Source organism: Macaca thibetana, chromosome 17 (assembly GCF_024542745.1).
Source record: "Macaca thibetana thibetana isolate TM-01 chromosome 17, ASM2454274v1, whole genome shotgun sequence".
NCBI lineage: Eukaryota > Metazoa > Chordata > Mammalia > Primates > Cercopithecidae > Macaca > Macaca thibetana.
In genome coordinates this window covers 74,298,592-74,326,568 of record NC_065594.1, presented here as the reverse complement: position 1 = coordinate 74,326,568, position 27,977 = coordinate 74,298,592, and the positions used below count along the sequence as shown (strand labels likewise).

The window sequence follows — 27,977 nt, the reverse complement described above, 5'->3', positions numbered from 1 at the left end:
CTTAAAACAAAACAAAACAAACAAACAAAAAACCCCAAAAATGAAATCCACCAATTTTGTGGAAGAGTGCTTATAAAATATGTTTGAATAGAGGACTGGATTTATCATGTGGGAGATTGACATTTTATTCACAACTATTCAAATGGGTATAAATATCTGCTTGTTTATTGAATGTCTCCTAGTGTAACAGCCAGTCTGATCCCTCTCACAGGCTTATCATTCTATAAAAAAAGTGGAGACAGTAGCAGAATTTCTCTACTCGAGGATTGTATATTTTGCAGCTCCCCAGATGCCATTTTAGCATGCACTTTTACAAATGAGTTTCTAACTCACAAAAGTAGTTACATTCCTCCTTAGAGGGTTTCTTCCACATAAGCATTTATTGTAACAAATTTTTAAAATGCAATAAGCTGTATTTAAGTAATGGGATGCCATTTCCAACTTCCCCAAGAAAAACAATTGTGGATATGATAAATGGTGAGAAAGGAGAAGATAAATTTTAGTCTAGCAAGAGTAGTTTTGCTTTATCAACAAAAAAGCATGTGAAAGCCAAGTGCGCTTGCTCTTCTTCTCTTCTGAAAGTATTCAGCTGATGAAAATGCTGACGGTAGACCCTTCTCTTCTGCTTTAGTTTCAGTTGAAGAAACTCCAGGTTGGCCCACAACCCTCTCAGTGGTCATGGGAACGCTGGTGGCTTTGGTTGGTCTTTTTGTGCTGCTGGCCTTTCTTCAATATAGAAGACTTCGAAAAGGATATACACCCCTAATGGAGACACATTTAAGCAGCAAGAGATACACAGAAGAAGCCTAGGTTGCTCATGACTTACCTAAGAGAAGAGGCTGGCCAACCCATAGTTCTGACCCTGACAGTAAAGGAACTAATCCTCACTGTTCCTTCTCGAGTTGAAGATCTTTGCCATAGGTTCTTCTATAGTGATGATGATCTCATTCAGAAGATGCTTAGCTGTAGTTTCCACTTTGCTTGCTTGTTTAACAAACCCAAACTAACGTGCTTGAGGCTACCTCTATCTTCAAATAAAGGTAGACCTGACAGTTTGTGATATCTGATAATAATCCCCCATATTGATTAAGCCTCCTCCTTTTCTGAAAGCATTTAAAAAAACAAAAAAATCCCAAAACATTGATCCGGGGGAGTCATTTAAATTTGCAGGTCAGTGCAATTTGAGACCTGGCCCAGACCATGCATCAATTTTTCTTAGCCCCAGTGTCTTTATTGGAATGGCATGGAGGTGGGAGGTGGTAGGTGCTAGATGAATCTCCAAGATCCCTTTAAGCTATAAACATCTCTGCTTCTAGGTACCCTCCTGATTATCTTCCTTGGGCTTATTTTTCTTCTGTCCTCTATCTTTTTCCTCTCCAGCTTAGAAGATGAGAATAAGCCTTGTTTTCTTTACAGGACAGAAAATGACTAAATGAAGGATCAATTCCGCTCTATTGTGTAAATTAGATTTTACAGATTTTACTTAAAATCTGCAGTTTTAAACAGTAGACCTATATTACAGGATTCAATAGCTAGATACACATTGATTCTATAGTGATAAATAGAGAAGATAATAAAATCATAGAGCTTCCTGGTTTGTTGATATACTGCTGTAAACCTATAACAAATACAGAATTACTCTTTCCAAGAAAGGCTGACTGAAAGCTGGTGAGGCTATAAACCTGAACATGAGACAATTTGACCTGAATCCTATTAGTCTGAGGTCTCTTTGGCTGATCCTGAACCAATTTCTTTACTAGGTAACCTCAGATGAAAAATTATTCCCACATAATGCACTTGGCTTATTTTTAAGCATTGATGTTAGATTCATTAATGTTGCAGTATACTCACAGTTACTTACGAATGCTGACCAATTAAGCCTTATTTGAAAGCAAACCATCTGTACAAAACATGGCAATTCAGAATTAAGTGGTTATATTCTGCTATGCAATCATCAGATCATGAGAAGTAAGAATGAGGCAATCTTTACTACGATGTTCAGACTTATCATGATGGACCCCACTTCAGAGAAGTTAATGGCTCTTGAGATTTCCATGCAAATTTCATCTGCTCATATCTGGTTTCTGTGCATCAGGAGTGAGACTGAAGTTCTAGGGCGTGGTTTGTCTGTCGGGGTCCCTCTCTACTGGAATGAATGAATGTAAAGAATGGGTGTTAAGAGGTCCCGGGAGCTGCCTTCTACATAAAGGGGGCCTAGAGAGTGCAAGACTCACCAAGAACCAGTTTTCCCCCTGCAATAGGACTGCTAAAGCCAGAGAAGTGGACAAAGCCCAGTTGGAACTGAATTTGAGTTTGAATCTCATAAAGTTACAGGTGCATCTGAGAGCAGGCTCGGTGGTGAAGATCAAGATAGCCCAGAGTCCTTCATGGGGGTAAAGCCCTGCTTGGGCTTTTTAGCTTCAACCACATGCATACCTTTCAAATCCTGCCATTAACAATATTCATGGATAATACAGCACTGTATCTTTCACAAGCTCCACTCTGGAATGTTTATGCTCTGAGCTCAGGATAGTTGGGGAACACATTTTTAAATCTTGGTTTTAAACAAAAAGAGAAATTTGTTAAAATGAAGATATAATTGCGCATGGTATATATATTTCTGAAAAGTTATGTATTAATCAATTATATATTAAAAGCACCAGGGAAAACTGCTTTTTATAGGTGAACTATTATGAATAATTTCATAAAGCAAATAACCACCTCTAGCTTATCTGTCAGGTATATCAGAATTCTCATATATCATATTCTCATAAGATTTGGTTAAAGCAAGATTTATCTTAGGTAGAAAAAAATAGTAATCAGTTATACTTAGCTACTTTTATCTATAGTGTGGGCAACTTTTTATAACTATTATGTTTTATAATGTCTTCCTGGGAGAATTCCCTGATTTTGTAGTTCATATAAGAGAAATACAATTTTCTAGCATTTTCTGACCTTACAATAAATCAATTATGAGCACGTTTTAACAAATATTAAGGTAGCATAAACCAACAGAATAAAATGTTGGTATTTACTTACATTGAATATCATGCAAATAAACTCACAAAATGTCACCAAATACTGTGGGCTATATTTCTCAATGATGGGGGAAAGAATTCAACCTTGAAGAAAATGACCAGATCACTTTATGCTTATATCTTCAGTATTAGAAAAACTGCATATATGATTTTAATAGAAATGCTTTTTATAAAGCTAACATTCAGAAATGGGGTAAAATGCAATAACATGTTTCCTTTGTGCATTAAATTCCTTTCTAATTCTAAAATTGACATTTGTATCTTGCTTACGATTTAACATTGTTAATTATAATACTTTTAGTGACTAGTTTTAATCTTACATTATTAAGAAGTAGAAAACTTACTAAAAAGGAAACGAAAAATAAATGTTGTTTTACAGATTATTGTTTATCTTTTGAGGATTATTGTTTTTTAATTTGTGTGCATCAATTCCCATCTTTTGGGCACTCAACATGTATATTGAAGTATATATACATGTAAAATACATAATAACCTCAGTCTGAAAAGTAATCTCTTAAACCGATATGCTATTTTCTTGGTGAGTTTCCAAACAATTGCTATTTTCTGAATCTGTATTGAACAGGTAGGAAAAGGAGAGCCAGCCTTTCCCCAGGTGAAGTTACTTTTGATAGCCCCACAGTCCAGTGACTCATCCTGGGGTGGAAGCAGGCGGCTACTTCAAGTGACCGACCAGGGAAGAGAGGTCCTGCAGCAGCTAACTTGGTGATCCCCCAGGTAAGCCTTCCAGATGGGTCAGTTTGTTGGAGACCCCCAGAAGAAGAAAGTTAGAACCAATGTGGCAATGGTTATGTGAGGTTTGCTTCCACATCTAGACCTGAAGTTAAAGGTCAGGTTGTACACCCGTTTGTACAGCTACACAGTCATTATATCAAAGCACCTTGCCTTAAGTACTCAGAGAATGTTGGGGGTTGATATATGTGCATAAACGAACCAATGCACCCCTAGTGGAAGGTAATTACTTTCTGTAATGCAATGGCAAAATCTGAGGTTGAAGCTCTTCCTATTTCTATAGTGCCTTACTTATCCTGAGTACTTTATAAATATTCGTTGAATGAATAAATGAGTGAATAAACTAATCTCAAAGTAGAAGGTTTCATTCAGAGCTTCTGACATCTGTTTTAAGATGTACTGGAGAAAACATAAGATCCCTGCCTTGAAGTTACCATACAACCTATCCTTTGGATTTTGAATTGCACATATGCTAGGTGGAATTATACGCTGTGCAACCTAACACAAGGAGACACTCTTCAGGTGTATTTTCTTTCCAGATGCATCTTCTTCCTACTCTTGGTAGGCCTTAATTCTACCACTTTTAGAGACTAGGATAGAAAGCTAAGATTTCCACCTACCTCTCCTCTAAGTCCTCACACATGCCATTTTAGGATCTTCCACTGTCTGATATCCTAAAAGCTTTGTTTCAGTGTAAGGAGTTAGTGGGCAATTTATTTAGTCAGGCAAACCAATGCCTGTCTCACACTGATGGACTCAAGCAGCAATTGCTCTAGAAACTCTCCAAAGATGACAATACTTTGACTTAAGCCGTAACAGCAGTTCCAGCTGAAAAAACCCTTATGAATTTAATTCTGCTTTGGCAGGGCATTAAATGAAATCTTGAAAACCATATGCAAGAATATTGTGAACTATAAGTTAGAGTTTTCTAAAAACAAGCTTCCTATCCAATACTTGCATGGTCTGTATAAATGTTCACCACAGCTGCATCTGTTTGGTAGAAGCCATTAACCCACTTACGTTATTTGCCGCATAAACTTTAGTCAGACTTCTTAAATCTAATATGACTGAATTTGGTCATTCTGTTAGCCATTTTCTGCTCTTTTGGCAGTTTATAAACAAACTAAAACCATCACAGTGCCTCCCAAGTATAATTGTACTGGTTGTAAATAATGCTAAGTAGAGATGCTTGAGCTTGGCCTTCTTCATTAAAACAACAAATTTCACTGCCAGAGTTATGCACCCTGATTACTCCTTCACTTTGTATGTTATTGAGGGTTTCTGAATTTGCAATTAGCCCAATGACCAATCTTGATTACTAGGGGAGTGGAATTAGGCTTACAATAAAGCAAAACCTGCCCTCTTGTGTTTTATTAGAAAATTGCACAATGTAGTAAAGTTCTTAAAGCTGTTTTCCTCGACTGTGGTTGATTGCCTACCCAGAGTGGAAAAAAAGGCTGGAAGATTTGCCATGAATTCAGAAATCAGAACAGATAAAGCCCAATATTTAGAAAGAAACAGTTTCCTACATAGGCTCTCACAACTCCCCTTTCAATCTATTTTGAAATGCTAAATGTTTACCAGTAAGCCAGAAAAGTTTGGAGGAACATTTCAGGCCACTGGGCAAAAACGCTTTTAGGCTTGGCAAATACACACAGAATATAATTTAGTTAAATATTGTTTATATGATCACATTGCAGCTGGAAATTGGGGGAACATATTTTTTCTATTAAAAACTGTCATCAAGAAAATTTGGGGAAAGTATTTAAAACAAATGTTGGATCAATGTATTAAAACTATATATAAATATTTGAACTCAGGTGTGGGTGTGAGCAGTGTCTGAAGATGTCCTTTGGTGTAGAAAATTTGCTTTTCAAAACTAGGAGCCCATGGTGGATTACATTAGGTGATTGGTAAACTCAAATGATAAAGAAAACATGGCCTCTTTCTAGTTTTTATAAACCTTTCCCCTCTAGGGAAATACACAGGTAAAGATTAAAGAGAAACACGTGCACATGTAATTTGCTTGCTTATTCTGGCTAGTTTTCTTTGTCGGAAAATTGGGGCTTCGATTTTCCAGCTATGTCTACCTGCTATTCTTTTCTGGGGTTCTCTCTGGAGGAATACTACAGACCTGGTGATAGTCACTGATTTTATGGAGAGAAAGGAAAAGGAAAAACATAAGTGAAGAAACTGGAGTTTGATTTGAAACACATCAAATGCTGACAGAAGATGCAATCTTTCCTTGAGAAGAACCATTAGCTTACTCCTTATTGATACGTTATATAGCACACTTTGCTGAAGACCTATTTTCCAATGCAGCAAATGTGTTATTATTATTATTATTTTATTTATTTATTTTTTTTGAGACGGAGTCTCGCTCTGTTGCCCAGGCTGGAGTGCAATGGTGAGATCTTGACTCACTGCAGCCTCCGCCTCGTGGGTTTGAGCGATTCTCCAGCTTCAGCCTCCTGAGTAGCTGGGACTACAGGTGTACACCACTATGCCACGCTAATTTTTGTACCTTAAGTAGAGATGGGGTTTTGCCATGTTGGCCAGGCTGGTCTCCAACTCCCGACCTCAAGAGATCCATTTGCCTGGACCTCACAAAGTGCTGGAAATATAGGTGTGAGCCACTGTGCCCCACCCTGATATTATTATTTAATACTACTACTTAAGGTTTCATTTCATATTTTTGTTTTTTCAAATAGCAAGATTTGTCTTGATGATTGCCACTAATCAGTTTTTCCTTCCTAAAATTATTTTTGTATTTTGAGTCTTGCATTTCACATCAAGGAGGTGTGCACAGCAGAAACTATGTTGTTGGTGCTTTAAGTCATTAGGCTCATTTGTACGAGCAAATGACTGGTCTTGAAAACAGAAAGGTAATCTCTATAATAATCCGTGCAGTTAGCTATTGCTTCTTTTCCTCTTCTTCAGCTGTGGCAAGCACACAACTTTCAGGCTTTCCTAGCTTGAAGTCTGATTTGAGCTGCCCATTTTCTTTACATTTTAGGCATTTTACAATTCCGAGACGTGTAGCATTTTTATAAACTCAAGGTCGTCTTCTTTCTTTCTGTGCATATCTCTCCTCACTGATGTCCTCTTATCAAGATGCAGGCTTCTTTGTGTTTTTAACATTTTTACTTGAGATATTTCCAACCCTTTGATTCCGTGCTGACTCTAAATCGTTTGCTGTCAGCTACACTGAGTGCAGATCTGGTGCGTCTCGTCTGGGCTGCCGCTCAGTCTGCTGAGCTCTTGACAGCGTTATCAGGCCTCTCCAACAATCAAAGGACTCTTGCAACCCAGTAACATGCAAATTTGTTCTTTATCTGCTTCAGTCTGTCACAGCGCACATTTTGCAGCTTAGCTGCACAAAAGCGGGCGTGATAAAATCGTTCTGAAGTTGACGCTGGGAGTAATGGGTGTAAATTCATTGTTTTTAAGAAACAGCCACTCACAACATGCAATTACAGTGAACTCACCTTGCAACTAGATGGCTGCCTTTGAGCTGGTTTCCCTTTGCTGGAGAGATGATGCAATTGAGTGGCTTTTATCACAGGGCAATCCGCTCACCTTTGTCGTACTTGTCAGCAGGTAACACCCCTGCTGCTCTCTGGATTTGCCCAGGCTTTTGGGTGTGTGCTTAACTATACACAGTCCCAGGAGAAAACAAATCCTCCTGTAGGTGCAGCAGCTCCTTCCCTGTTTATGTCTGTCAGCTTCCCCGACTAGAACTTGTTCTTTTCCAATGAACTCTAAAAATGCCACCAGGAAATATTAATATCAAAAAGCCCACTATATTTTTTTCTATTTGAACCACCAGTAAGTGACTTGACCTCCCTGTATGAAATCTCTGGAATAAGCGTTTTTGGCTCCCATGAATAACATCGTCTTTCTTGAGCCCAGTGACAAGTTAGTTTCAATACACTCTGGCGTAATTTTCTCTGTAGACGCGAGCACTGAGTCTGTGGTCAGACAGGGTTCTCAAGGGATATTTTCAATGGCAAAGAGGCACTTTGGGAATAAAATATGAACAGGCCTCAGCCGACGAGGAAGTGAAACATGTTAGGAGAGAGTTTTTTCTTTTTCCCTTTCCTTTTCATTTATTATTATTATTATTTTGTGGTAAGAGAAATGTAACGTAAAATTTCCCATCTGAACCTTTTTAAAGTGTACAATGGAGTGACACTCAGCACGTTTACAATATTGTACAACTGTTACCACCATGTTTCCAGAACTTTTTCATCGTCCCAAATAGAACTCTGCACTGTTAAAAGAAAACTTCAGACAAATTACATTTGCTGGAATTTAATTGAGCAAAATGAAGAATTAACCATTCGTGAATCGGCAGCCCCCAGATTCACAGCAGATTCAAAAAGACTCCAGGGGTGCCTCATGGTCAGAAAAAAATTATAGACGAAAAAAGGAAAGCGATGTACAAAGATCGGAAGTGAGGTACAGAGACTGCTGGATTGGTTACAGGTTGGCGTTTGCCTTATGTGAACGCAGTTTGAACACTCAGCAGTCTGAGTGGTTGAAGTATGGCCGCTGGAACTGGCCAACACTCAGCTATTGTTACAGCCTGCATACTCCTAAACTAGGTTTTCAATCTCGTCTTCCTATTAAGCTAGGTTAGGTTTGTCCGCAAGGACTCAAATATAGAAGTACGGGGTCCTTCTCAGGCCACATTTAGTTCGCTTTAACAGTACCGGTTAAATGGTAACTCCCTCCCCATGCCTCCTCCCACCAGCCTCTGGCAACCTCCAATAAGGCTTTGGGAAGTTCCTTCCATCTCCATCCTGAGACCCTCAGCTCTGTGATTTGGATGGGAACCTAACTGTCTTAAACCAATTACTCTATTCCAGACCCTTGGCCGCGGTGTGTCAGCCATGAATGTGAAACTGAAAGCCAAATAATGGAAAGGCACTTTTGCTGAGGGTTCTGAGAAATGAAGCCCAAAGACCAGGTCTCATCCTTGAGTCACATGATATGAAGATGTGAGGGCTGGAAATGTAGCAGCCGTCTTACCTGCTAGAGAGCTTATAGCAGGTAAACTCTTTAAAACTTTTTAAAAAATTTAATTTAGAAGTGGCCACTTAAAAAAAAATTAATTTAGACCAGTTTGAGTTGGGGGTTTCTCTTACAAGATAAAGAATCTTAACTAATGAACTCATCTTCAGGGAATTTAAAAAGAAAATGAGGAAACAGAAACATTGGCTTGCTTGCTTGTTTATTTCTAGACACCATATTCCATGTTTTTAAGTGAGTAAAAAAATTTTTTCTTTGTTCTTTAAAGATTGCAAGAAACGGAGTGATGTAGCAATTCATAGTGAAGGATGCCAGCAATATATAGAAACAGGAGCTTGTAGTGGTTGAGCATGGCCTCTGGAGGCAGACAGAGAATGGGCGTTTAAATTCTAGCTCAGTCATTTATTCAGCATGTAATTTTTCTTTAACTTGTACTTTCTAACTGCTCTGCACTTTAGTTTCCCTGTCTGCAGAAGGATGTTGATGCCCCTCTTGTTCCATTTACACACACACAGAGGCTGTTGTTAGAATGAATTGAGTTGATCTACGTAACTTCTTCAGAACAGTGCCTGTCATTAGATGGGGTGGTTTAAACAACGGAAATGTATTTCTCACAGTTTGGAGGCTGGAAATCCAAGATCAAAGTGTCGGTAGGGTTGGTTTCTCCTGAGGACTTTCTTCTTAGCTTTCAGGTAGTCACGTTTTTGCTGCCTCTTCAGTCTTTCCTCTGCGCATCTGCACTGCCTGGTGTCTTTTTGTGTGTCCAGCTTTCCTCTTCTCAAAAGGGCCCTGGCCAGTTGGATTAGGACCCATCCTAACAGCCTCATTTAATGTACTCTCCTCTTGAAAGGCCCTGGCTCCAAATATGATTCCTTTCTGAGGTCCTGGGGGTTGGGACTTTAACATATGAATTTTGGGATTCAGCTTGAAACAGAGAAGTTGCTCAATAATATTTAGTTTTTTTTGAAGTTTTAGATCTGGGGTTACACATGCTTGTTTGTTACCTGAATATTACATGTGTAATGGTGAGGACTGGGCTTCTAGTGTACCCGTTACCCAGATATTGAACACTGTACCCAATGGGTAACTTTTCAACCCTCCCTCCCTTTCCACTCTCTCTGCTTTTGGATTCCCAGTATCAATTATCTCCTTCTTCATGTCCATGTGTGCCCACTGTTTAGCTCCTACTTATAAGTGAGAATATATGATATTTGATCTTCTGCCTCTGAGTTCACTTAGGATAATAGTCTCCAGTTCCACCCATGTTGCTGCAAAGGACATGCTTCATTGTTTTTTTTTATGGCTGCATAGTATCCCATGGTGTGTATGTACCACCTTTTCTTTTCTTTTTCTTTATTTTTTTCAAGACAGAGTCTCATTGTGTCACCCAGGTTGGAGTGCAGTGGCATGATAAGCTCTGCCTCCTGGGATCACGCCATTCTCCTGCCTCAGCCTCCTGAGTAGCTGGGACTACAGGTACCCACCACCACACCTGGCTAATTTTTTGTTGTTGTTGTTTTTGTACTTTTAGTAGCTACGGGGTTTCACCGTGTTAGCCAGGATGGTCTTGATCTCCTGACCTTGTGATCCACCCGCCTTGGCCTCCCAAAGTGCTGGGATTACAGGTGTGAGCCACCACACCTGGCTATGTACCACCTTTTCTTTATCGGACCCACCACTGGTGGACACTTAGTTAGTTCCATGACTTTGCTATTGTGAATAGTGCTGTGATAAACATCTGAGTGCAGGTGTCTTTTTTTATAGGCTTTCTTTTCCTTTGGGTAGATGCTGAGTAGTGAGATTGCTGGGTTGAATAGTAGTTCTATTTTTTTTTCCACAATTTTCTATTCTTTTTCTTCACAATGAAATCCATAGATAACCACCTTGCATTCCAATGAAGTTAAATCTACCCCCACTTGGTTTCCATCTTTGTCTCACACGTGTTATTTGTGAAATTTATCACTAGTATTAATCCTTCTCTCTCTCTCTCTCTCTCTCTTTTTTTTTCTTCATTTGGCATTCACTTTTCTAAAATATTAAGGGGTAAACATTAAATTAAATATTCAAATAGGTGCACAAATACTGAAGGAGAGAAAAACCCAACAATTCTGTTGAAAGTGAGCTGTTACCTGACAGGCGACACATAGCACAGCATAGCTCACAATTTTTCTTGGTTCAATGATATAAGCAAATCCAATGTGCAATTTGTAAGGCAGGCTAAAAGTGTCAGTGCGTAATTTCTGGAAGAATATGTTATACTACAACAGTCCAATGTGTGAAAGACAACAAAATATACAAAGACAAATAAATGACCTCTAGAAGGTTAACATTCTAAATCAAAGCCTCCCAGGATTTGGACACATGCTGAGCGGAGAGAAGACCTTCATTTCTCTTGCCTGTTTTGTAAGGCAGTAAATAGCTGAAGCTCCGGGTCGAGCAGTGAGGAGCCAGTCAGCTCTTCTCCTGCCAATCACTCAAACACTTCTGCCTCTCTCCCACCCCGAAGCTAAGCCCAGGAGGCAAACCAAGAAAAGGGGAGGCTCTGATTATCCAAAGTATGCCTGTGGTAAGTCCAACCTGAGCCTGCCATTAAAGTTGTTGATCTCTTAGAAAGAATTGGAAACTGGGAACATTTTCTCTGGCTTCACTAGCAGAAAAAATGAAATCGGTAATGAAGCAGAAGCACCATGTCAATTGCTTAAAGTTCACTCACATTTAACATTTCACACACCATTTACATTCTAGTTCTCTCTCCACCAAGTAGAAAAGGCAATGGTGCCCCTTGGGGCTTAGCAGGATGGTTGGATCTCCTTGAAGTGCTTCCCTCTCTGTCACTCTCTTCCTTTTCTTCATTTCTCACTCAGTGGTAAGAGATCTTTATGCCAACTGGAACCATCTGTACCTCAGTGACCCACCTGTGCATCAAAAAATCACATGGGTTCTTCTGCCATGAATGAAAGAGCAATGAGCTTACAGAGCTAAGTCCCACCTAGCTTTTCAAATCTCTTTCCATACTCTGAAGAGCCTATATTTGAGTCCTGAAGCCAGGATTTCTTGTCTTGATCCATGAAATTTAACCTGCTGCACTGGATTTACCTACCAGATATTCCAAAAGGATTTTACAAATAATAGCAACATTTATAAAAGAAATGCAAGTATCCAACAAACACAGGAAAAAATGCTCAACATCACGAATCATTAGAGAAATGCAAATTAAAAGCATACTAAGATATCACCTTACACTAATCAGGATGGATATATATTTATATTTATATATTTTTTTCCGAGATGGAGTCTTGCTCTATCACCCAGGGTGGAGTGCAGTGGTACGATCTCAGCTCACCGCAACCTCCACCTCCCAGGTTCAAGCATTCTCCTCCCTCAGCCTCCTGAGTAGCTGGTTTTACAGGTGCTCCCCACCACAACCAGCTAACTTTTTCTTTTCTTTCAGTAGAAAAGGGTTTCACCATGTTGGCCAGGCTGGTCTTGAACTCCTGACCTCAAGTGATCCGCCTGCCTTGGCCTCCCAAAGTGCTGGGACTACAGCAGAATGGCTATTATTAAAAGGCCACACAACAACAATGTTGGCTTGGATGTGGAGAAAAGGGAATGCTTATACACTGCTGGTGGAAATGTAAATTAGTTCAACCTCTATGGAAAACATAGAGTATGAGACTATCTCAAAGAATCAAAAATAGAACAAAGTCCTAAAGTATATATCCTCAGAAATTACATCATAATGGTGAGGTGTAATTAGGAATTTTTGTAAGTATTTTAAACTCTCTGAAAATACATATTTATTGTTGAATTTTTATTTCCAACTTCTTTGGATATTCACTGTAATTGACATTAGAATCCGCTGCTCTCAGATACGTGCTGTTTGGCCAAGGCTAATTTTAACCTGCAATCCTAATCTGAACTTTTTTTTTTCATTAGGCCCTAAAACATAAAACTAATGTCTATTTATTTAAACGAAGAAAATAAGCTTTTATACATCTCCCCTTGCCCCCACTGGAGATTATACACTTCCTGAACAAAATTTAAAGAAACAAAGGCAGATATAATTTGGCTCTTTTACCCCTTATCACTATTACGAATTCAATACTTAACAAATGAAAATCATATTCCTAACCCTGATTAAAAGACTTTTTCCCCCCCCCAGAAAGTAACAGGCATGACTGAGATAGTAACCTTGGGGTCGAGCTATGATTACATCTCTTTTTTTCCAGTTAATTACTATGTGACCAGCTTGCTATAGTAGTGGGAAATCCAGAGTATCTTTCTGAGCTTTCCCCTCTTGATTACTCAAAATTGCCTGAGGCTAATGTAGTCCTCAGTCTGATTTCCACCCTAGGAAGGAAGCATTGGTGGTTTATTAATCTCCTCTTGCTGTTATTTCTCCTTAGCCCATGGTGTGGATTTTGAAAGCTGGCTGTTAACAGTCCAGCAGGTGACAATGGTCCACTCTATACTGCAAGGATCATGCGCTGTTCACTCATTTGTCTACCACCGCCTTCTCAGGAGTGCTGGACTTTTCCAGCATGCAAGGTGTGGCCTCCTCTGGTGGCAGCTGTTGAGTTCACCTCTTTTTTTTTTTTTTTTTTTTTTTTATTTATTATTATACTTTAAGTTCTAGGGTACATGTGCATAACGTGCAAGTTTGTTACATATGTATTCTTGGGCCATGTTGGTGTGCTGCACCCATCAACTCATCAGCACCCATCAACTCGTCATTTACATCAGGTATAACTCCCAATGCAATCCCTCCCCCCTCCCCCCTCCCCATGATAGGCCCCGGTGTGTGATGTTCCCCTTCCTGAGTCCAAGTGATCTCATTGTTCAGTTCCCACCTATGAGTGAGAACATGCGGTGTTTGGTTTTCTGTTCTTGTGATAGTTTGCTAAGAATGGTGGTTTCCAGCTGCATCCATGTCCCTACAAAGGACACAAACTCATCCTTTTTGATGGCTGCATAGTATTCCATGGTGTATACGTGCCACATTTTCTTAATCCAATCTGTCACTGATGGACATTTGGGTTGATTCCAAGTCTTTGCTATTGTGAATAGTGCCTCAATAAACATACGTGTGCATGTGTCTTTATAGCAGCATGATTTATAATCCTTTGGGTATATACCCAGGAATGGGATGGCTGGGTCATATGGTACATCTAGTTCTAGATCCTTGAGGAATCGCCATACTGTTTTCCATAATGGTTGAACTAGTTTACAATCCCACCAACAGTGTAAAAGTGTTCCTATTTCTCCACATCCTCTCCAGCACCTGTTGTTTCCTGACTTTTTAATGATCGCCATTCTAACTGGTGTGAGATGGTATCTCATTGTGGTTTTGATTTGCATTTCTCTGATGGCCAGTGATGATGAGCATTTTTTCATGTGTCTGTTGGCTGTATGAATGTCTTCTTTTGAGAAATGTCTGTTCATATCCTTTGCCCACTTTTTGATGGGGTTGTTTGTTTTTTTCTTGTAAATTTGTTTGAGTTCTTTGTAGGTCCTGGATATTAGCCCTTTGTCAGATGAGTAGATTGCAAACATTTTCTCCCATTCTGTAGGTTGCCTGTTCACTCTGATGGTAGTTTCTTTTGCTGTGCAGAAGCTCTTTAGTTTAATGAGATCCCATTTGTCAATTTTGGCTTTTGCTGCCGTTGCTTTTGGTGTTTTAGACATGAAGTCTTTGCCCATGCCTATGTCCTGAATGGTACTACCTAGGTTTTCCTCTAGGATTTTTATGGTATTAGGTCTAACATTTAAGTCTCTAATCCATCTTGAATTAATTTTCGTATAAGGAGTAAGGAAAGAATCCAGTTTCAGCTTTCTACTTATTGCTAGCCAATTTTCCCAGCACCATTTATTAAATAGGGAATCCTTTCCCCATTTCTTGTTTCTCTCAGGTTTGTCAAAGATCAGATGGTTGTAGATGTGTGGTATTATTTCTGAGGACTCTGTTCTGTTCCATTGGTCTATATCTCTGTTTTGGTACCAGTACCATGCTGTTTTGGTTACTGTAGCCTTGTAGTATAGTTTGAAGTCAGGTAGCGTGATGCCTCCAGCTTTGTTCTTTTGACTTAGGATTGTCTTGGAGATGCGGGCTCTTTTTTGGTTCCACATGAACTTTAAGGCAGTTTTTTCCAATTCTGTGAAGAAACTCATTGGTAGCTTGATGGGGATGGCATTGAATCTATAAATAACCTTGGGCAGTATGGCCATTTTCATGATATTGATTCTTCCTATCCATGAACACGGTATGTTCTTCCATTTGTTTGTGTCCTCTTTGATTTCACTGAGCAGTGGTTTGTAGTTCTCCTTGAAGAGGTCCTTTACATCCCTTGTAAGTTGGATTCCTAGGTATTTTATTCTCTTTGAAGCAATTGTGAATGGAAGTTCATTCATGATTTGGCTCTGTGTTTGTCTGTTACTGGTGTATAAGAATGCTTGTGATTTTTGCACATTAATTTTGTATCCTGAGACTTTGCTGAAGTTGCTTATCAGCTTAAGGAGATTTTGGGCTGAGACAATGGGGTTTTCTAAATATACAATCATGTCATCTGCAAAGAGGGACAATTTGACTTTTTCTTTCCCTAACTGAATACCCTTGATTTAGTCCCAGCGCTTTGGGAGGCCAAGGCAGGCGGATCACTTAAGGTCAGGAGTTCAAGACCAGCCTGGCCAACATGGTGAAACCCTTTTCTACTGAAAGAAAAAAAGTTAGCTGGTTGTGGTGGGGAGCACCTGTGAAACCAGCTACTCAGGAGGCTGAGGGAGGAGACCAGATGATGTTCAAGTATCTTGCTCTTTGGAGCAAAGAAAAAGAAATCAACCCACACAACAAAATAAATCCAGTCTTTAATGGAGCATCTGGTTTTATAAGTCAACCCAAATTTTGGATCCTGAATCTCTTCTGGGATTGTTATAACCCTCTGACTTCTGTAAATATTGGTTATTGACTTTCTAGCAAAATTTCTTTGACTACTTCTTGGTTTCTTTTCTGATGGATTATTTACACCATTTTTTTCCATCTCTCATTTTCAATTCAAATGAAAATATTCTACAGAGGTGGAAGATGGAGGTAAAGAGGTATTTTTGTTGTTGTTGTTGTTCCTAGCTTCTTATTTGCTTTTTAAGAAAATCTGGTTCAACATAAACAGAAGTGATATTAGATCACCTAAGCTTGTCCCTATATAGACCGTAGGAAATTTTGTGACTCCTTCTGTTCCTGCCTATCCCTCTTCTTTCTCACAATTTTCTAATCAGAAAGAAATAATTGTTGGTTACAGAAAAGTGAAAAGACAGTTATTCACTACTGTTATTCACTGTGTTAGTGGGTAATTTAGTTAGTGATCTATAGTTAACCACTTTATATGGTACATATATACCTCTGCTTTGGGGCATAAGTGTCATGGCAAAGGTGGCATAAAAAATGGTTTTTATTACTAGCTCATATTTATATCAGAATAAGAACTAAATCTCACCAGATTTTCAATAAGAAGACGTCAGATTGTCTAATAAATGGAGCTTGGATAAATGGCTAGCCATTTAAAAAATTATAAAGCTGGCTTCCTAACTTTATTCCTTTCACCAAAATAAATTACAGATGGATTAAAATTTAAATTTAAGAAAGAAAATTATGAGAGTACTAGAAGAGAATATAAGTCAATATGTTTATAATGTGATGATAGGAAAGACTGTTTGTAAGGACCACACCACATTAGGAATCATAAAGTAAAAGATCAACAGATTTGACACCATTCAAGTGTGAAACATTTATGTTTTGAGCATTGATCATGTGTCAGGCACTATTCTAGAAGCTTAGGATACAAAGTAATGAACAAAACAGAAAAACAAACAAACAAACAATGATTTCTTTACACTCCACTGGGCTCAGGAGGAGGGGTGAGACAGACCACACACAAACAAGTAAACTATAAATATGCAATATGCTGAAAAATTCTTTAGAGAAAAACGTTGGAGAATGGTGCTAAGGAGTGCTCCATATACTCGACTTGTTGCTCTACCTTCCTGCTGGGATGTCTAAAGGACAGTTTACACCTAACATGTCCAAAGCTGAGCCCTAGATAGTCCGCTCCCAATTCTGCATTGTCCCATTTCACTGAATGGCAACTCCATCCTTCCACTGGTCGAGCTAAAGTCGGGCTTCTCTCTTTTCCTCACATTCCATGTCTAGACCATGAGTAAGTCTAGTCGGTTTTGCCTTTATGTTGCCCCATATGGGGATCACCTCTTATCATCTCCAAGCCCCCATCACCTCTCTTCTGGACAACTGTAATTGCCTCCTAAGCAGGTCCTGCCTCTGCCCTTGTCCTCACACAGCCTCCCTCAGCAGCAGAAGTCATTCTGTCCCTCTCCATTAAAACCCCCCAGCTCATGCCCCCCTCGCTCAAGGGAAAGTCAAAACCTTACAATGACTTAAAAGACCTATGTGATCTACCTCTCTTTTTCCCTTTCTGAATTCATTCCTGCAACTCCCACTGTCTTGCTCACTCCATGCCAGTCATGCCGGTTTCTTATCTGTTCCTCAATAGCGTGTTGTGTCTCAGGGCCTTTGCACATACTGTTCCCTCTCTCTGGAATACTTTTCCCCCTGACACGGGCATGCTTGCTCTCTTACCTCTCTCATGCTTTTACCCAAAAGCTACTTTCTTGGTGGGGTCTTTCCTGACCACCCTGTGTACAATTTCAACTCCCCACTTTGGCACTTCATATCCCTCTCTCTGATTTGTTTTTCCCTTTGACACTTAACATTATCTAACATCCTATCACTTTCCTTATTCATATTGTTTATTGTCTGTCTCCCACATATAAAGTAAGCATCATGAATACAGTGCCCAGAACAGTGCCTGGCACGTAAAAATCACTTATTATATTATATATTATTTGGATAATTGAATAAATACATAATAACTGTTTATTTTATTCAGTGACCTTTAGGGAATTAAAGATGCAAATTGGCACCCCAGAGGAAGTCCAGAGCTGGAACTACTAGTTTGGGAACTTATCTGCCAGAAGTGATCACCAAATTGTTAAGATAGAGTTAATGAAATCAACAACATGGTCCTGGATGTCAGGAAAATGGAAAGGATTAAATGGCAAGGAGGAGGGAAAGACAAAGAGCTTGGGGAGGGCCAACATTGTGGGCCCAGAGACAGGTGACTGGGGACATCTAATCCCAAGTTTTCCATTGGCTAGCAGCTGGATCTTGGGTAAGCAAGGTGACCTCTCAGTGCTTTATTTTGTCCATCTGTAAGATTGGGGAAGGAGGTGTGGGATTAAATGATCTTCAAGACCCCATCAAGCTTACAAGGAGAAACTCCATAATACAACAGAAAGAACACAGAACACAGAACTAAAAGGTAGAGATCTGAGTCTAAATTCCTTTTCTAAGCAAGGATTGACTTAGTAACATGTATGAAAACACTAAAAAAGTTGTTGGCGTGTAGAAAGAGTTCAGCGATCATTCACTGAATCTGAACTAATGTTTGTGAATCTGAAGTTCACGATTTTTGATGATAAAAAGGATTGGAGGACCATTTTGTTTCCATGCAATTTTTGCCTTACTTATCCTCAGAAGCTTTGGCTGACAGAGGTAAATAAAATGGAAAACAGAGAACTATTAAAAACAACAAAAGGACAACAACAAAGCAGAAGGAGCACAGGAATCAATAATACCTTGTTCCTAACACAGTGTAGTTATGGAGTTGGACACTGAATCTAGCTCTGAGTTTCTTAGCAGATAAATTAAACCTAGGATTGCATCACCTTCTATCATCAGCATAGAGCCTCCTTCCAGGAAGCACACATACTCATTGGTAGGGAATTTCTTGCACGTGACCTACAGTTGGTCATGTCATTATGTCATTACAGAAGGAACACCGATAACCTTGGGCAGTCTCTTCATTCACGGTTTGGTAATTTATTGTGAACCAAAAAACCACAAAGATGGAGTAAAGCGTTTTTGCTTGTTTTCGGATTCAGAGAGTGGGAAAACAAAAGTGGTTTTAATATGTGATAATATTATTAGCTGGACACATACCAGCATGCCCAGCTAATTTTTAAATTTTCAGTAGAGATGAGGTCTTGCTAGCCTTGGCTTCAAGGAGTGTAGGGAAAAGCATGAGATCAAAAGTAAGCTTAGTTCTCCTTAGCTTTTGGGAACCCTTATGTTACTTTTGAATAAAGGACAGTCTCTACTGTTTAGCCCTCAACTATAAGAATTTCATTAGTCCTAGTGTGAAAACAGAAACAATATTCTTAAGGTATAAAGGCACTACATAACTTGAATGCTTTAAACAGGTTGAGCATCCCAAATCTAAAAATCCGAAATCTGAAATACTCCGAAATCTGAAGCCTTTTGAGTGCTTACATGATGCTACCAGTGGACAATTCCACACCTGACCTCATGTGACAGGTTGCAGCCAAAATGCAGGTGCACAACACATAGTTTGTTTAGCAACCCCAAGGAAAAAGACCCTCCCATCCCCCTTCAGCTGCAATGTATCTTTTCTGAACATACCCAGATTCTCCTATGCAAGCACACCCACAAATGGTGGTAAAATGGTTCAGTGTACACACAGTTTGTTTCATGTACAAAAATATTAAACATATTGTATAAAATTATTATTGGACATACAGACTAAGTGTTTAAAGTGTCTATGAAATATGAATGAGTATCATATTTAGACTTAGGTCCCCACCATGAGATATCTCATTATGTATATGCAAATTTTCCAAAATTAGAAAAAATCTGAAATCTGAAACACTTCTTGTCCCAAGCTTTTTTTCTTTTCTTCTTCTTTTTTTTTTCTTTTATTTGGGACACGGTCTCACTCTGTCACCCAGGCTAGAGTGCAATGGCACAATCATCGCCCATTTCTGCCTCAACTTTTTGTGCCCAAGTGATTCTCCCACCTTAGCCTCCTGAGTAGGTGGGACTACAGGCACACACCACCATGCCCGGCTATTTTTTTTTTTTTTTTAATTTTTAGTGGAGATGAGGTCTTGCTATGTTGCCCAGGCTGGTTTTGAACTCCTGAGTTCAAGTGATCCTCCTGCCTCAACCTCCCAGAGTGCTATAATTACAAGTGTGAGCCCTGGCTCCTGACCCCAAGCATTTTGAATAAGGGTTACTCAATCTGTATACAGAAATGAGTTGTCTCCTCCATTTTGCCCCTGAAAATATTTAACAGAACCTCTCCTTCCTCTTCATACACTATCATATAATTTTTTAAAAACTCTGAAAGATATTATGATTATGTTTCAAGCATTAATGAAAGATGTGGTGGGTTCTTACTAGATTCTTGATTTAGGCCTTTTTATGCCTTCAGGGAAAGAAAGCAGGGTTTGAAGAAAAGGCAAAATGGGGAGGAAAGTTAAATGACCCAAAAGTCAACTTCAACTTTATAAAGTACTGTACACATTTATTGGTTATTGATGCTGCATAACAAATGGACAAAAACTTGAAGGTGCAAAACAAAAAACATTTATTATCTCATAGTTTCTGTGGTCCTGGAATCCAGGCACAGAATAGCTGGATTTTCTGCTCAGGGTCTCACAAGGCTGCAATGAAGGCAGCAGCCAGGGCTGATGTCTCATCAGAGGCTGAACTGGGGAAGGGTCTGCTTCCCAGCTCACATGGTTATTGGCAGCATTCAGTTCCAGTGGCCTGTTTGACTGAAGGCCTCAGTTACTTGCTGGTTGTCATCTGGATGCTGCTGGGCCTTACCAACATTTTTGATTGTTTCTTTAAAGCTAGCAAGGGGGAGAAACTTTTGGCAAGATAAGTATCACAATCTTATATAACATAATTTCGTAATTCACATACCTCATGTACTTGCCTTTACCTTTGCTATTTTCTATTGGTTAGTGATATGGTTTCGCTTGAGGCATTCTTCCCTGATATGTTTTGGCTCTGTGTCCCCACCCAAATCTCACCTTGAGTTATAATGTCCACAATAGCCTCATGTCAAGGGTGGGATCAGATGAAGGCAATTGCATCATGGGAGCAGTTTCCCCCATACTGTTCTCGTGATAATGAGTGAGTCTCATGAGATCTGATGGTTTTATAAGCGTCTGGCATTTCCTCTGCTTGCACTCATTCGCTCTTCTGCCACCCTGTGAAGAGATGCCATCCACCATGATTATAAGTTTCCTGAGGGCTCCCCAGCCATGCAGAACTATGAGTCAATTAAACTTCTTTTCTTTATAAATTGCCCAGTCTCAGGTACTTCTTCATAGCAGTGTGATAATGGACTGATACAGTTAGAAGTAAGTGACAGGTGCCATGCACACTCAAGTGGAAAGGACCACACAGGGGCATGAAACTGGAGGCAGGAACCATAGGGACCACCTTAGAGTCTGTTTGCCACAAGACACAACTATGTGTAGCAATCCATTTCAAATTTAAAAAGGACAAATGATTTTTGAAGGACAATCAAATCTGCAAAGCCAAACCATCAATTAATAACCATGTCTGGCCTCTGCTTTCTTACTCTTCCTTCCGTCTACCTTTCAGAGCCTTCCACCAGCATTATCCTCCATTTGATTGATCTTCTCTCACTACCTGCACTCACAGTTTCTGGAAATTGCTTCCTCTCATTTTCTCAAGTTTAAACGCTCCTCCTCACCTATAGAGTTCAAATAACAGCGCCTCACATGAAGTCTCCTATCCTCCCTCATTGTCAAAGGTACGTGTGTGGCTGCTTCTAAAACAGGCTCTTTTCCTTCCTCCTTCTCTTGTTCTGTTTATCACCGTGACCCAACTTCAATCTTTCTGCTTTGAGCGGTTTTTCACTTTATACACTGGAAATCCTCTCTTTTCTTCAAATCGTTCCTTACAGGCACCATTGATTTTGAAACACCTGCTGATGCTCATCTTTTTCTAAAGATGTATGTATTTTTCAGAGCTGAGCTGATCTGTGTGGCATCTCACTCAGATCCAGATTTCAGATTTCTTTTTTTTTTTTTAACATGAGATCATCTCAATGCCTTTTTAAGTGACTTCCTGCAATTTGCTCAGCTAGTTCTAGGTCCAGAGCTTCCTTTTTGATAACTGGGACCAATCCAGGCTGAATGACCACATTCACTATTGCAAGGGCTTATTATTCTCTGGGAAGTAGTTCCTTATTTCAAGATTACCCTTTCTAGGTTAGTGAGTATTTTCCATAAGTAATTCTAGAAGCCACACATGGGTTCCAGATGCATGACCCAGCCTGAGCTGGGTACCAGGGCCAGCTTCGTTGGTGTGTTACTTGTACAGTTTCACAGGTCTCATGCTCAGAAGGGCCGTGGGCTTGCTTCAATGCTCCATTGTCATTATCTTGACATTCTTGATAATTTTATCTTTGAACTTGTACTTTGTATGTAAAATATGATGGGACAATGCAACATTTATGTGAGCAGAATATAGGTGCAAAAATATACATGTCTGCTGTTTCTTGTCACCTCTTTCAATTGTAGCATTTGTAATGTCCCATGAGCACAAAACTCCAGGGAACCTATGATGTGTGGGAGTTCAGTGAGACTCAAAGTTAGTATTAGTAAACATGTCACAGCTATGACTAAGTAGGGGTGCTGACACACAGAGGGACCATGTTTCTATTTGAATGAGAATTTGCTTCAAATGCAATAAGAAGAAAATTCTAAGTAAGACAAATGACTAAGGAAACTTATCATATGTTTCCTTACTTGTATTACTTCCGTATTAGTCAACCATTTACCCTGAAAATGACATAAAAAGAAAAGAAAAAAAAAACCCATAGTTATTTTTCCTTTCACTTCTTCCTTCCTGATCAGTAGGCTAAAGATAGAGCATGTTGGTAGAATCTGTGAGTATCAAGAAATGAAATAAAAACTCGTTAATTTTGTGCAGTGTTTTCACTGATTTGGTAAGAACAAGATACATATGTATGTACAAACTGTGAAATATGGATTGTGTAATTTCAGGGATTTCTGTTAAATGCATATATATCTTCTTTTAAAACTGGCAGTGCTCAATTAGAAAATGAACAATAAAGTGTGTGCTAATATTTTAATTTTCTTAGAACAGCATTAAATAGCAAGTTAAAAAAAAAAGGTGCCATGGCAAATTGAGGAGGAGAGACCATAGAAGAAAGGAAAAAGGTTTATATTTTAGCACCTATAACTGTACTTTTTTCCTACATAAGGCATCCCATGTTTTCATTTTCAGTGGGCCAGGTAAATTATGTAGCCGTGCCTGCTGGGGGTGCTGGCTGAGATCAGAGTTAAATTCCCCGTATTCTACAAAGGCATATGTGACATCAGTGGAATTCCCAGACCATCGAAAGTCTAGAAGAAGGCTTCCAAGTATTCCTTTGGATATAGCTCATGTCACTTCCTGTCACTCCTTAGAATGGAGTTAAGGCACACCAAGATATTAATTTTCTCAGTCCTCAGGGTTATGAGCAGGGCTAAAGCTGGTGAAATCATCCATTGACATCAGAAAGCCACATATATAGAGGGAAACATTGTGTTACAGAGGTCTAGTTGTGGTTGAGATCAAAAGACTTGTTAAAAAAACTATACTCTAAAATGCCAAAGAGAAAACTAGAGAAGACATCTCCATTAAAATGGATGTGACTTAACATCAAGACTATTGCAACTGTTATCAGTTTTGGTTAGAGTCAACTGAGTAGGGAAGCACATGAAATAAACAATTTTGATGAAAGTTGATTCTCATTATGGAAGTTATGCTCTATAATTGTAGAGAAGACTGAGTCATTGCCCCTAGGGGGAAATACAGGGTTCCTAAAAGCCTCTGGTCATAACATTTTAATCAACTGATCAACATACAACTATTTAATTGTGTTTCTGTTTAAAGACCTCTTATTTAACATATATAATTTATATTGTTGATTCATTAGCTTTCAGCTTGCCACCACAAACACTGTAACATGCCTGAACGAAGCCTGTCTAACATGTGCATTTCTCTGTAAGACACCTCACGGACTCCTCAGCTTTAGGAACACTACGCAGCACTGCAGCATCACATTTGGTGGGGGACATTGTAAACAGCAAAATCAACAGAGAGCACAAAATTGAGGAAAAGATGGCACTAAATAGACTGTGAAAAGAACACTAGTTTTAGTATGAGAGTTGAAATGAGAAGGCAGAGCATCACCTTGTTGAACCTCAGCTAGAATGTGAGCATCAAATGACTTAAATTTGTCACTGCTCTGTGCATACGTATGTCTGCAAATCACTATGAAAATGAATTTTAATGAGTAGGTGAATTAGCAAGTATGAAATCTGCAAGTAATGAATTACAAAAACAGCAGTACTATATTTAATTCCTATACTTAATGAAGTCTTTCAAACCACCAGATTTTGGCCTCTTTATGGGGGAAAATATCAAATGAAAGTGAAATGATAAATAACATGAAGTGAGTTGGTAGTATGCCATACTTATTTCATATAATTCTTCTAAGAATAAGTAAGGAGTTACAAACTTTTCTTCTATCATCTTAGGTTTAGTGCTGGGCCTATGAATTAAACTGATAAAAGACAGGTTAAAAGAAGAAAAGAAAACAGAGTCTATTTACACATGGAATATGTAGGACATGAGGGAGAACTCAATGATGAGTAACTCAGAGGCGTGGTTAGAGTTGAGAGCTTATATACCATCCTAACAGAGGGTGATAAATTGTGGAGACCCAGATAAAGGAAAGGGGGATTGGGGCTCCTAGGGGAGGTAAATTGTGGGAAGATGACTAAAAATGTATAGTACATAAGAGGTGTTTGGTAAGATTGTTATGCAAATAACAGCTTTCTCCTTTTCCTAGTAAGGAAGATGTAAACACCTTTACAAATAAAAATTTGTGTCACCTTTACAATGGGAAATTCATGCCCTACTTTTAGGCAAAAATGGGGAGGAGGGAGAATTCCTCTTATGTCTGATGTTTCTCAATTGTCTTCAGCTCAAAATAATTCTTATGTGAAAGTGGCATATTTGGGGTGGCATATTCTGATCATCTTCAGATAAAATGGTCAATTATTATGGCAGAACAAATGACCATTTTTTTGTTGTTTTTGCTGTTATAACACTTCTTAACAGATCATTCAATACAATTATGCAAACATGGATAAATTTTTCACAGATGTGAGAAGTGTATACAACAGTGTAAAAGACTATTCCAGAATTAATTCTTCCTTTTTGTCTTGGGTTTTAATAAACGCAGCAGGAAAAAACTCCTGGGTCAATGGTCTGAATAGATAGAATGTTTACCTGAGATGCTTATCTGTTAAACTCTTAGGATTTGCTTGTAAGTAGTTTGGAGGGACTATAAGTCCTAGTTTGAAAATGGGGATTAGCAAGTAGATTGAGGGTGTAGGTATTCGTGTTCATGATGATTTTAAGAAAGGGGTTACAAACTGGTTTTGGGGAAGGAGATTTTTGCTCTCAGACCTATTTTTCTTACCAGCTGTGTGCTGAATGAATGCCTTGGAATTGCACAGCAATCCCTTTAGGTGGAGCTGGCTCATGCTCCTTAGTCGCAGCCAGTGCCTTCCTTGTTGCCTCATACTTTGCAGTTGTTGCAATTTCATTACCTGCTTGGTCAAGGAGGCAGTGCTGCAGGCCACACTCAGAAGCTACTAGGCTAAGTAATAACTGCACAGAAGCAAGAGCCCTTTGCCCTAGCACTGGCACCTTCATCACTCTTTCCTCCCCTCTTGCTAAAGGGAGAAATTTGCTTTACTGGGTGGTTGTGTTTTTTGTTTGTTTGTTTGTTTCTTGTTTGTTTGTTTGTTTTTCCTGCATCACTCTTTTTTTTGTTGTTGTTGGTTTGTTTTTCCTGCATCACTCACAGCCTTCACTCTTTCTTGAGTTTGAGTTTTTTTTTTTTTCCACATCATTTGGATCTCCATAATTCAAACTGAGGAAAGACTTCTTACTAATAGCAATAAGGCACATTCATGGGGAAGTCAGATGCCTGAGGATTTAGGGGTACTTAACTCTTTTCCCTTTTTCATGCTTTACAACTGTGATTAAGTCAGTGCAGACCACCCGTCACCATTTCTTACTGCTTAATTAAGAAACATCTCGGAATTTTCTCCCTATTAGTTTCAGGCAGATTAGAAGGAAAAAATATTTTAACAGATGCTAAAGAGTCTTTCCAATGATTTGAAGATTAGGAGAGTGCCTTTTATGGGGCTCCCAAAGTGTTCCCTGGCTGCTTCTGCCAGAATTGAAAAAAATTTAGTGGCTGAGTACTTAATGAAAAGCCAAGATGCTCTGACAAAGAACTCCTGGGCAACTATTACTGTAGCTCCAAAGAGTTACTGCAAATTAAATTTTATTCTTGTCCTTTATGATCTATATCAGGCAGTAGGTGTAACAGCATGACTGAAATATTCTTGTCTTACACTTTCATTAATAAAAGCACCCATTCATTAATATATGTGTACCAGCAGGAAATATGAAATGGTATGCTCCAGTTGAAAAGTCAGATATTGTATTGTCAACTTCATAGGCAAAAGGCAGGGTAAATACAATTAGAGTTCGGGGACAGGGTAATTACTGTCTCCATCTGGTAACACATTCTTTATCTGAGCTCAACTGTCTTACGGGTTTTAAGTGCTTATGGGGCATCTTGCTAGGCAACCTAATAAAGGATTACTTTTTAAATGTTACCTTGAAAGCTTTTCAAGATTGCCTTTGTCTAATAACACAATATCACATCTGGTATGATTGCCATCGCTGTAAAGCAAAATCTTTTAATAGTATTTATTAAGTACTTCCCAAAGATGCATAATCACCAACATGAGTTGATGTTAATAGAGAGTCATTCGTCAGCTCAGTCTTCAATATTTGTGGAAAAGCAGGCTCAGCAAGAAACGTATAATGAATGTAAAGCAAATACAAAATACAACATCCCTGCGGTCTGACTCCTTTTCCCGAAGGATGGGAACATCGCATTTCACAGTCTAGCTGCTTGGTAGTTTCTGAACACTGTCTCTAAAATATTTGGCATGAAATATCACGAGCTAAACAAGCACGAAGAACACAGCAGCTAAAGGGAGGCTTATGGGGAGAAACGGTATTTACTTTAATGACCATGGCTTAGGAAATTGCCGTATTCCATACTGGGTTAATAAAGGCTTAGGGCAAAGTGGAGAGTGAATGGCAACCGTGCTGGCTGAGAGCGTGGAGGAAATGTCACGCACCTTCTCACTGTCACCGGAACATCAGAACTCTCCACTCCCCTCTGCTCCTTCCCTGAGCCTCACAACCCAGAGCAGGGCTGGGTAAGAAAAAAAATTGTGATTAGGGTAATTGAGCAGCTGGGAAGGTATTTTCTGACAGTTCTGCAGATAATGGAGTGTTGTACACAGGGTAATAAGGAGAGAGTATGATTCTAAGCTATAATTCAGTCAAGAGGTTAGATGATCTCATAAACAGTCAGTACAAAGCCATTGTGGTTTGTCTTAATATTATCAGGACCTTAAGATTGAACAAGAACTTGGCTACTCAATATTTTGCCTTGTTTGTTCTTTTGGAGTATGGAGTGGGAGTGGGAACCAGGTCTCTATTTGATCAATTATTCTAACCCATGTATATTTATGTGCATATACATATGGCTTTATGTATATCCTCCCAGAGCTATGCATTCTCCCCAGACCCCAGGGTACATACAGGAAACACAATTTAAAAAATCTTGACAGAGTAACAGCATGTATAAAAATGAGACGATCATTGACTGTTTTTCATGCACTTTGTTTGCAGTAGAGCCCACACTAGATCATTATTTCCAAAAGGTGACCTCTCTCCTTCCTTTATGCTACTGCAGAGCAGGGAATACTCGTCTCTATTCATTCCGAACAGTGTGCACCTCTTCAGGTAACCATGGTGTATTTTCAGCTTTGGCAACGTCAGCATTTTTCTATTTGCTAATTTCTAGCTGTGTGGGACCTTGAGGTAGTCATTTAACTTATGTGTGCTTCAATTTCCTTACCTGTCTAATTAGGACAGCAATGGTACCTGCTATTTTTTTTTTTAGAATGTTTTATTTTTAGAATAAGATGAATTAATACATGGCGAGGGCTTAGAATAGTTCCTAGGCATTCTTATTACTAGTGTTGCTTTTGTTATTACTTTTTGGTAGGTGG

The 27,977-nt window shown here is 39.1% G+C and overlaps 2 protein-coding genes across 3 annotated transcripts in view; one reads left to right on the top strand and one right to left on the bottom strand.

Moving 5' to 3' along the window:
- DCT (dopachrome tautomerase) overlaps positions 1 to 3,079 on the top strand; it is a 66,172-nt gene extending 63,093 nt beyond the window's left edge. For both annotated transcript variants that reach the window (XM_050766554.1, XM_050766553.1), the window contains exon 8: positions 632 to 3,079. In XM_050766554.1, coding sequence (XP_050622511.1) covers positions 632 to 810 — 179 coding nt within the window. In that variant the 3' untranslated portion in view covers positions 811 to 3,079. The remainder of the gene's footprint in view (positions 1 to 631) is intronic.
- Positions 1 to 27,977, bottom strand: part of CLDN10 (claudin 10) — a 1,179,064-nt gene that overhangs the window by 1,138,890 nt on the left and 12,197 nt on the right. The window lies entirely within an intron of this gene.